Source organism: Charadrius vociferus, unplaced genomic scaffold (genome assembly GCF_000708025.1).
Source record: "Charadrius vociferus isolate BGI_N301 unplaced genomic scaffold, ASM70802v2 scaffold287, whole genome shotgun sequence".
Taxonomy (NCBI): Eukaryota; Metazoa; Chordata; class Aves; order Charadriiformes; family Charadriidae; genus Charadrius; species Charadrius vociferus.
The window spans coordinates 2987429-2999496 of record NW_009649568.1 but is presented as its reverse complement, the minus strand read 5'-3'; the positions used below and the strand labels follow the sequence as shown (position 1 = coordinate 2999496).

At 35.4% G+C, this 12068-nt stretch overlaps 1 protein-coding gene across 1 annotated transcript in view; it reads right to left on the bottom strand.

The window, feature by feature from the left end:
* The window catches only part of DCAF6 (DDB1 and CUL4 associated factor 6), an 87378-nt gene extending 75587 nt beyond the window's left edge, over positions 1 to 11791 (bottom strand). The window contains exons 1-2 of the mRNA XM_009890119.1: positions 11788 to 11791; positions 2690 to 2751 (exon numbers count right to left, since the gene is read on the bottom strand). Coding sequence (XP_009888421.1) covers positions 2690 to 2751; positions 11788 to 11791 — 66 coding nt within the window. The remainder of the gene's footprint in view (positions 1 to 2689; positions 2752 to 11787) is intronic.
* Between the last annotated feature and the right edge of the window lie 277 nt (positions 11792 to 12068).

The window sequence follows — 12068 nt, the reverse complement described above, 5'->3', positions numbered from 1 at the left end:
TATTTTTACTTCAGTTCAATATATTTAGAGTTGCTTTCTCCTCTACATTCCTCACACTTCATCGCTGCTGATCCAAATTGATTCTTTTTCAACATTTCTCCTTTGGATTTAGCCACTTCATACAGAAAGCATCTCACCTAACTCTATACATTTCCTCATCATCTTAAGCACCCTTTAGAGTTTACACAGAAAATGGCAACTTCTGGCATACATATGACCTCACTGAATTGGACAATGTGAATCAGGTTGAAAGAGGCAAATCATGCCCTGGAAGAATGATAAGGTTACAAGCAGACATCAGTGATTCGGTAGACTAATTCAATTACTTCACATACCACTGGCTAGAAACTGTCTTCAAACGAAGTGGAAGATTGCACTATTTCATAGACAAAGGTACCTAAACTCTGAGATGAAAATACTCATATTTCAAACAAAAAGGTGCTATGGTAATAATACTGCTACGAGAGCATGTATACTTTAAGTAATTAATAAAACTATCCCCTTTTTCAAAGATATTGTACCTAAATGTGATTATACATACAGTCATATTTCCCACAGGACCTCATTTTTGTGTAACATAGATCAAATGGTAGATAGGAAGTAGGGCCTTACTTTCCTCAATTAGAAAAAAAAATAATTCTTGCCTTGAGTATGTTGTCCATCATGTCCAATTACACAGCATGCTTTGTATAGAAAATACAAGTCACAACTTTTTCCACAGAAGAATGCAAATGTTCTTAAAAAAACAAGAACAAAAAACCCAACAAAAACCAACCAAAAACCCAAACCCAACCACTGTCCTCCAACCCTCCAAAAAACCCCACCCACCCCAAAAAATCCAAATACAGAAACACCCTTAAGACAACTATGGCATTCATTCCTCACATTTGAAATGCATGCTGATTCAGCAGTTGAGGGGGAAAGACTAATATGGTCATTTACCATTGATGGTATAAGCATTTTAATCAGCAAGGGCACTGTAATTTCATTTACTTTTATTTCACAGATTTTTTTTTTTAAAGCAAGTTGTAAGACATTATACTGAGCCATAAAAGATTACTCCCTGCAAAACCCCACACAGTAAATGAGGTAAGAACTCGTAATATCCCATTCTTTAAAGGTGGATAGTTCTGAGCAAATTTAATTTCTAAAGATATTTTTCAAATTATAGCAGTATTTTAAACACCTGCATATAATGCTGTAAGTTCACAATTAAAACATTTTCCACCCAGTAAAACAATTAAGTTAGGCCACATGTTAAAGCATACTTTAAAAGCTAACACCATCAATTCAAAATTAATTTTCAAATACATATCCGCCACGTGGATCCAAGCAACACCAAATAGCCAACACCAAATTTGCAATTTCAGTTACATCACACATAGGTAGTTAGCTAAAATAGAGATTAGTCACTCCATTTTTAACAACTAGCGAAGAAATACTGTTTTCTTGTCCTCAGTTTTATAGGCAAAAAATGACTATTTTTACAAGAAAGCAAAGAAAAAACTAATTTAAAAGCCCCAAACAACTTCAGGAAAAGAAACTTGAAAAATTTCATCTTAAGCATATTTGAGGAAATGAAAAACTACTGGAATTTCTCTAAAGTAAAAATCACTGTTACAACCTTGAATACAAAAACTGCATCATAGAATGGTTTGGGTTGGAAGGGACCTTACGTTGTCATTCCTATAACATTTCTTGAAAAAAACTGGGAAAGTAATGCATTTGGGTTTTTAAGTCAACACCATCTGTACCAGAACATTAGTCCTAAAATGGCAGTCAGTACAACAAAAGTAGCTGACTTTTTATATACAGCAATTCTAACCCTTGCCTTTCCAGTCTCTCAAAAATACACACAAGTCAAAATCATACTTCTGGTCTCAAGCTAAAAGGCTAGATTTTATTAACACTTTTTCTTTAAAGCTACTACTGTGTTAGCAACAGCTTTTGAAATAAACATGTTAAAGTATAAAATTTACACTTGCATTTTCACTTTTTATAGCACATCTAGTATCCTTTCACCTTTCAGATATCTTGCACAACAGAGACAATGCTTTAACAATGACAAATTTCTGCTCTATTCATCAAAGGTAACACGGTACTCTCTTTGCCCTTTACCTAGTTTAAGCAAAATCTTTTAAATAAAAGAATACAACTGGACCACTTTCACAAATTAAATATTTAAATAAGCAATATTTCAAGTTATATTATCGCCTTTCATGGGAGGCTTATTTTTGGTTTTATTGCCTCTTTAAATAAGCATGCAGCACCTGATCACTTGCTTTTTAGACTTGGAGAATATATTACTCAAAACACTACCCACAGCTTTAACTCAACAAAATATATCAACATAACACAAAACTACTAAAGAGTCCATTTAAAGGTTTAAGATGAGTTCTAACTGAAAGATAAGCACACATTTTCCTGGCATAGGAGATTAATGCATTCAGCAGTGGGATGCAGTATTAAGGTATAAGAATGAGATTTTATTTTGCTTCAAAGTTAAAGTGTCAGATGTTTAAGAAGAAACAAACACCTAAAGAATTCAGATGTAGGTCTCAACAAGCGGAGTTTTCCAGCCCAGCTTTAATATATGGTATTTCCATTTTTAAGTTAAGGAACTATTACCATGGCAACAAAATCACAATTTAACATCTTTTAACAAACAAAAAAGCAACAAGTGACTTACACATCCATCATGCACATTCAAGGTTGCTTCAAGTTTTAATCTTTGGATAAATTCTCTTCTCCCTGTGAAGAAAAATACTAATTACATACTCTTTTAAAACAATAACACTGAAGAAGTAATTAAGATCCTGCTAATGGGCACTAACAGGTAAAAACCTAAACAAACTTCATCTTCTGCACCACGCACTACTAGCAAGAATGTACGTATTCTTGAATTGGGAATACATCTACCTAGTTCACTATTCTTTCCTTACCACTGTGCCTTATCCATTTTTTTCCTCTAGAAGAACAGACTTTGAACATAGGTCCTTAATGGTAGGTTTATCATACTTTTCAGTTAAATTCTATTATTAATCCTATTAAGTTTTCAAATCACTGAACAATACATGTATTTTCAAAGAAGATTCATATTTTCATCTTAATTTGATTTCTACAGCACTTGCTTGTAAGTAAATGTGAATACTTAGGTGGGAAATACCACCTGCTGTATGCTTATGCACCACTTTGCATAATAAAAACCTAACAATTTGCTTCTAGGGTGCTACTGTAAGGCAAAATGCAGCACCATTATACGTGACCCCCAACAGGATAACTTCACTAAGAAAGGTATACTCCACAGGCCAACACAAAAATCCAGTGTTTGCCAGTCCCATCCAATTTTCACGTGCAGAACAGAAAAGCTCGATAGCAGTGGATGATTCTTGGGCATAGCATTACGTGCATATAACACATCTGGAAGTGAGGTGATGTCTGCAGACCAAAACGCAGGCACTTGCTGACAATCCTCTGTACAGAAACACCGAAGGGAATTACTTGAACTCAATTTTAAAAACAAGCAGAGCACAGATTTTCCTCCCTCCCGTATGGTCTGGTTTTAATCCCAATCACTTAAATCAGTAAGCAAGAAACAGTAAATGTGTCCTAATCACATCTTCAATTGCAAATTTTATTTCCTTAAAGAAGTCTGTTGACAAAATTAGATATGAACTGACTTGTTGTTAGATTAGGATTTTTTGGTTTTAATAAGAACGCAGTAGCTGTACAAGTTTCAGTAAATGTTTAACTTGTGACACAGATATGGTATCTCATATACTTATACTGGACTATTTAAAACATTTAAAAAAAAAAGTTAGGATTGCACTTGCTAGCTTATGTGATTTCATATATATGTGATTAGTTATTTATCATGTGATCGCTATTTATCTAAATATTTATTTGAGAGAAGAATTAAATACAAGCAAAACTACAATAGTTAAAGACAAAAATACTTACTTATTCCCTATAGTAAAAAGGGGGAAAGGGAGAAAACAGTTAAAATGTTTTGCCTCCAAAACCCTAAACTATCAGAAAAAGTACTAAACACAATAAGACAACGGAATTCGACAGCTACTCGAGTAAACTGATCTGAAGAAAATACCGTATCTGCAGTTGCTGTTGTTAAAAGCTAAGTCAGTGAATCTGTGTTCCTTGTACTTCAGCAATGACTTCCCTAAGTTCCCTGATTTGGTAAAAAAAGCTCAGCAGTAATTTGAGCACTAGAGTTTTCCAATATTTAAGTCACTTGAATATTTTTATCACATTAAAACATTAAAACCACAATATTATTATATGGTTTATTAGTAGGCTACATTCCTTTTTTTACTCTTCAGGTGCATCACAACTCTTATTGCTAGACTTGCTAACTGTCAAATTCCCCTCATCAAGGACTCTGCTCTCCCAGGTGACAATCTTCACAATCCTTAATTCTCATTCATCTAATCCAATGGCTACCTGTTCCTTCCACCTTCCAACAAAGGCAGCCCTCCTGGCTCTCTCTTCAGCTAAGATGACAGAGGAGACCCAGGCTTTTGACAAGGCATCAAGACCTCTGTCAAGTTTTGGGGGGTTTTCCCCCTAACACTGTGTACAGGCTCTGTAAGAGCCAGAAATGGTTTCTCTTTCTCCTTAACTATGTGCCACCAGAAATTGAATAATTTAATTCTGTAAGGATGCTTCAATATACCACTTCTTATATTCAAATAAGGCCTGTTTAAGACAGGGATCAAGTGATCAAGCTGTCATCACCAGGATCATCTCACTGGACAGCGGAACATACATGAGGTTTCCTTTGAAACCTGCTAAGGTGAAACTATCAACAAGAATAAAACAAAAAAACACTGTTAAATTTCAAATGGCAATGATGACCTCCCTGTGAAGTGTTTATAGAGCTGAAATTTGGAAAGGTATCAAGCTAAGGCTCCACACTCCCATTTTCACTAGGCATTATGCAGTAACTGAAGCCTCAAGGTACAGTGCCACTCAGTACAGCGATCAATAATTTTATTTAGTTTATATTAAGCTAGAGACTACAGACCAATTTCCAAGGCCACAATCTATGTATGGTAGATGCACCACTTTGAGTCATTCATAATATGAATTTAAATATGGAAAAGTGGGCAAAAAGAAACTGCAGTAACTTCTTTATAACTTTTTTTTTTTTTTTAAAATGTTCCACTGTGTACAATGTCAAACCAAACGGTGTCTTGCCACACCCCTCTGGAGAATTGCCTAACTTTGGCACTTGGGCACGTATACGCAGCTCTTATCTCACTTCAGGGAGGAACACCAAAATACCACAATGTCCCTCGTACTCCCTGCTCACACCATTTAGATCACAATCCTCAGTTTAGGAATTGCCGGTCAGATGCTTTCTACATGGCTATTTTGGCAGAGGTACACATACCTCTCTTTTGTAAGCAACTAAGTCAATGCTACTTCAGAACTGATGACAGCAGTAAAGTTTAATGCTTCAAGCATGTAAAACCTTCATACATTTAAAATGGTACTCCAGAATTTCCCATTGCAAAAGTACAGATTGTTTCCTGAAGAAGGTCTCGCTTTAAAGCACATTTGTACTCTACAGAAATATAACTAAATTTTGATCCAAAGCCGCACCACCATAGTATGAGACGTTAAAAGACAACCTTTATTCAGAAAACCAGTAATAGATCCTGTTTGTCAAATGAACACTCATTCAAGCTGGCTCTCTCCAAGGCCAAGTCCCTCAGCACTAGCTTGCTGTGACATTTGGAATGCCCTAGTTTAAAACTGAAACGAAGCCAGCATCTGTTCCCAATGCAGAGCACATGTTATCTTGCACTCCAAGCACATTTAAAAACTACTCTTGATTTTACAGGATAGAGTTTACATATTTCTGAAGTCACTCTATGAAAAGATGGCAGGTCCAGTTCATTTGTATATGGGTTATTTTGCTGGATTGACTGTGTCAACCTCTGCATAGTGATCCAGCATAACTTTCCATCCACACCTCAACATGTTTTTCCTTAGCAAATTACTTTGAATATTCTATGCAGCAAACAGAATTCTTCATATACCACAGTGTAAACAGGACTATATACTGAATTAACTTTCATTGAGGCATGTTAAAATTCTTGAAGGTGAATTAAAATCTAAAAAACATTTGTTAGCTACATAAACTGACAGTGGCCCCATTTTATAGACACTGAATCTGTGACACAGGAAACTGAAGCAATTTATCAAAGGACAGAGTGAATCAGCAGTACTGCCAGAAACCAAATCCACTGGTGTGACCTCCAGGCCTTTGATCAAGGCCCTGCGTTCTATTTCCTTTTTGTTTTGTACTACTGTATAAGTGCCAAAAAATGGTAACTCTTGGTTCTGTCAATGTTTAAAAGACTACCTTTCAAGTTACTATGAACAACTACTTCATTGTGGTTTAAGTTCAAAACAGATACATCATTAAGAGCATATGATAATTTGAGTTATCATCAAGCCTAAAGATCTGAACGCTGTACAAAAAACACAAAATATTTTAATTTCTATGAAGAGACTTACTTGCCATTTTAATACATAAGAGTTTTGCTACTAAATACCTGGCAAAGAACTTGGCATTAATCAAGCTTGCACTCAGATCCTAGCACACATTTCAGAATAGGCTTCATGTATTAGTAAACACAAAACTTTCACATTTTAACACTAAGACACAAACTACGTAAGATAGGACACTACACCCTGAATTACAATCCAGCAAGCCTATAATGTCTCCTGGTGAATACACTGATGCAAAATTTGATCTCAAAAAAAAAAAAACCCAAACCAACAACAAACACAAAAAGAGATATGCTGAAGTAAAAAAAAAAAATTAAAATATAGTTCAGCGATGTTAAATATTTTAGGGTAATTAACAAGCATTTTTGAAAAGACTTCTGTTTTAATTTGCTTCTACTGAATCTGCAAGAGTAAGTTACCACAGTTAACAGCACAGATAAGATTTGTTTGCATTAGTAGCAATGCAATTAACTTTCAAACATATTTCAGATTCTAAAAGTATCTACTCCTGAATATAAGCTTCCATTAGGCTCCATCACTGGTAAGGCTACAAGCATTTGAGCTTTCAACCAATGTGTTTAATTTCTGTTTGGTATTTACCATGTTTTATGCTTGAAAGATACTTAATACATAAAAGTCAATTGTATTAATATAAATTTTTTAAGGTGTTCTCAGTGGCAAAATGTGGCATAAACTACAACTACCTGCCTTAGAGAAGTCATTTTAATCCGTGTATTCTAAGAACTAGCTTTTGAGTGAGTGTGCTATACTGACTAGTACTAAGTGGTTTCATTCACACGTACACCATATTCTGACAGCTATTGTGTTCCCACTTACTCTGCCCATGTAAAATTTTCTATATTGTTCTTGCCACAGATTGCAGGTGAGTAGAAGATAAAATGAGCGTGGTTTTGTGACAGGAGAAAAAACGCCACAGTTTTGAACAATTTTGATATTCATTCAATCCTTTAAAGTAGTCCAATGATCAAATACAAACTAGTCACTGAGATAAAAGGCACTTGAAATTTTTATATTATGTCACGAGTACTTCTAATTTCTACAGAGCAGAGGACAAAAATTCATGTGATAAAACAAAGACAAGCTGCCTCTATGTAAAAGACAACTGAAGGCAAAAAGATAACAGGTGCCACCTTACTCTTCTCAACACAAAACTATCTGAAATCACTTAAGTGTGATTAACTGGATGTACAATTAAACAAATGCAAAAGCATTTTCTGTTTTCTCCACCAGCACTAAAATATGTCTCCCGAGTAAACAACTTGAAATTCTAAAACAGACACCAACACAAAACTGAAGAACCATCAGATCAAGAAAAATACACTTGACCCCTGTTTTCTTCTCAAAGGAGGCTTCCATTAACTGAAGGCAAAAAGAAATATTACGCAGCATGTTGCAAGTTGGAGTAAACAGCATTACTGGACGTTTGAACATGTCTTTGGAAATGCTTTTCTCTGACTTCGAAAAGTCTTCATCTGAAATAGTATGTGGGACAGTAATGTATGTTGAATATTTTCCTGTAAAAAATGTTATTAACATAGTAACACAGACAATCCTTACAACACTTTGGGAAATAACCATCACATCACGTACTCTGCTTTATTTTCCCAAGTACTACTTATCTGTGTAACACCCAAGTTTAATTAGGACCTCTGCTTTTCAGCAAGAACAGATGATGTCCAAGAAGCTGAAACAGGGGTATGACTCTACCCCAGTGCAAAAGTTAAGACTGCCAGCAGCAGAACCATGATCTTCTATCACCTCCAAGCACTCAGAAAAAATGAGTACTGGAGCATGGAAAATCACTAGCAGAAGGAAAGAAAAAGTTACTGGAATCTGTTCTTAAGAAAAGTACTTTCCTAGCAGGCACATCCTCTTAGGCTAAGATATGTGTGCGCTATACTGCTGCCAGTCCTTCCATTACCTTTAAGTGTCCATCGGAGGCTATTGCTTCTTCAAATCAGCCAGCAGGACTAATAACATGAACAGCCCCTAGCCCATTTCCAACAAGGTTCTGGGGTAAATAAAAGCCTACTATTTAAAGCTGTTTAAGCTAACTCAATACACATTTTTAAACAGATTAGGAAGTGATTAAATAGAAGCTTAGCAGCATATCTAGAGAGACATGTCTTCTAGCAAAAAAGCAGAGCCTGCCTTTCCCACATGGATGACCCAGTGAAACTGAGCATTTGGACAGGGTTGAACTGAATTAAAGCATGTACTACTATGCACACCTACCTAATTAAACATACCATTTAATCCTAGGTAGTATGGGTATTATACAATGCGGGGTTTGGGGGAAGATGTGAAATACATATATAGACACACCATAACAGATACAGGTACATAACCCCTTGAGTTTACAAATGTAAACACTTGGAAATTGCCCAGGATCAGAGTTTAAAGATAGATGATGTCAAAAGTTCAGGTAAAGTAGAAACGTGAGTCTTGGTAGTAGATGATTATTAAGTAACACTGTGACAGGAGTTGAACTATCATCGTGGATTTAAAACAAATGAAAAAAAGCTTACTTTTAAAAGTTACATTGCTTGTTGCTTTAAACTGTATGTATTCATCCTAGATGACCAAAAAACCCTGTTGTTTAGATGAAGAGACTCCTTTTTTACCAAAGAGAGTCTTCAGAACGTGATGGTGTTTCTAAAATAAAAAAAAATTAAAAAGGAACCACATTTTCCCTCATTTCCTAGTAAACGTAAATAATGGGAACACACTACCACAAAAATAACAACAACAAAGCCATGTAACCTAAATAAAGAGGTGGATTTGGGTTTATATAATAGTTTTCTATATTGGTGAAGTTTCAGTAGTTCAACAGAGGTTGAATATCATCACTTCTGGTTCAGAATGCATTCAGTTCACAGGGCGGGGAAAGATGGATCCTCATCCTCGTGACATTTGCTAAGTAGAAAGCAGCAGCATTAATGAATGTGTTCAATTTTCCTGAGGACAGCCTGTAAATCCTTGAAGCACAAAATGAGGAAAATAAAGGGATATTAGAATTCATTGATGTGACTCAGATTCCATCTCATAATATTCACGTTCAATATTTAATGATTCAACACATACAAAAGCATTTGGGACATATTTGAATCAGCAACTCACTAAGCCCCAAAGACACGAAAACGCTGAGACTTGCACTTAATCAGTGAAAAATCCAGCTTTGTTTGAAGACTGGCATACTTTATATTTGAACTGATCTTTTTCCTTACTGCTGGGATAAGGACTAGTCTCAACTGTCAACAAGTTCTTGATACGTGATCAGTTATATCCCACTAGACTATTCTGGGGACACTCAAGGATAGAAGATCAGGAATCACAAGCAAAGTCACAAGAACTCATAGTACTGCAGAGCAACAACTTAAAAGTGACTAAACACAGATATGCTTAATGGTCTATCCTAATGCAGTTAATGGAAACAATCCAACTGGAAGAAGGCTACAGGGAAAAAAAAATACTAAAAAAATAAATAAAAGAAAAAGATCTAAAGTGATCTCCCACATCACTGCCTCATCCTGAAATACAAATCCAGTACATGCAGTACATGACTTGTTTTTGCAGCAAGAGACAGCTTTCACGTATCCAAAGCTCGTTATTACAAGATCAAGGTGCAACTTAACTAAGAAGCTGTCTGAAACACTCAGTATCAAGATAGAGGCAGTTATTTACAAAGCAAATACATTCTTTGTACAAAGATTGTCTTTAAAAGCATACAGTGTAAATCCAATGAAATATTGCAATCAAAAATGAAAAGATATTTAAAGTGCACACAAATCTTTACAATCTCCAGCTGTTTGCATAAGAAAATTAAGACTCCAAAGGACATAAAGCAAATACATTTGCATCCCAAGACTGAGTATAATTCAAATAATATAATTATACATGCAAAGCCTTGGGACTACAACACACTTACATACATTCATACTTCTTGGCAACCATTAACACACATGATTAACGTTCAGTGCACAGACATTACACATAACGTTAATCCCTTAAAAACAAAAGGTACATTTGTATAGTTCAGCCCATGTCAAGCAAAGCTGACAAAACTACAGACAACTTAAAAGGCCTCTTGAGTTTCTTCTGAAGGACAGAAACTCTACAATCTGAAATGGTTGTACCAATTTTTGATCATTTCCTTCTAGCTCCACTTAGGCTGGATGAATTTGTATACAATGCTAGAAATCCCTCTTCCATTAATGTTTTTATGCTGTGTGTCAAGATACAACAGCAGCACAAAAGTTGGTGACTTAGAAAATTAAAACATCAAAACTCAGTATGTAGGTTCATTGATAATAACATCTGATCTAGACAGTACTTTAAAAATAGAAAAAACAAAACCCCCAAAACAAGCTTCAGCAAAGTAGTCCCACCAAATAACACCATAATGTGATCTCTAAGGGTCAATTTTTTCACAAATTGATGTTAGTACATAAAAACCAGAAGGTGTACTCCTCTCAATCCCCAACATCTGGAAAACTGACATTGGAAATTATTCTCTTATTTCAGGACAGAGCGACAGAAAGCACTGAGTAATCCCAGATCCTGCATATCACATTATTTTTTTTAAAAAAGGTAATATACTAAAGTGATTGTCAACACTTTATCACTGAGTAGGAGCAAGATGGGACAACACTGAGGAGGCAGAAGCAGTAACACAAACGATAACAATTAAACCACAAAACACACAGGGAAGATGTAACTGAGACAAGGTCAATGATATTGGTAACTATAAGCAAAGATTCCTGAGACAGTAGCAAAACAAGCGATCACATTTAGATAGTGTAGTGCTACATGACTGAACCACTTGCAGGTCCAACTGGCTCCTATGCCTCCACTTCCATAGCTTAGTCTACAAGTGCAATAATCCCAAAGACAACAGCAGGTTTATTAGACTGAAATTAAATTTTTCAGCGCTCAGCCACCAGAAATACTCATGCAACCTTAATCCTGCCTCCCAGCTCACACATCTTCTGGTTTTCTGATACGTACCAAATTATAACCAGCCAGCTTTTCTTTATTTGTTGTCTTGTACAGATGATTCTGCTATACTGTTTTTACTTTCCTTTACTGACAGATTGCTACTTTCTACAAATTATTCTATTAAAACATTTAAAATGGGTGTCTTTATCATTTCAGTTGATTTATTTAGAAGCAGAAAAAAAAGTGCTAGGATCACGCCCAACATTTTTTAAAAAGCTGTTTTATACATACGCATTGTGCCTTTCTATTCCTTAGTACCAATTTAAATGAGATGGTATCAGGGAATTAATTTTCAACATAGTCTCTTCATTAAACTCCTCCAAATTCAATTTGTTATCAACAGGTCTCGATGACACATTGTTCTTTCAATTGCCCGTCTGTAATTTTTTAAGGACTATAGTCACTAAGTCTTGCTTTTATTAAGAGAGGAAAAAAACCCCACAACATATCTAGTTTAAGGCCATACCTGATCACTGTACTGTCTTGTGGTTTTTTACGATTAAAAGTTACAT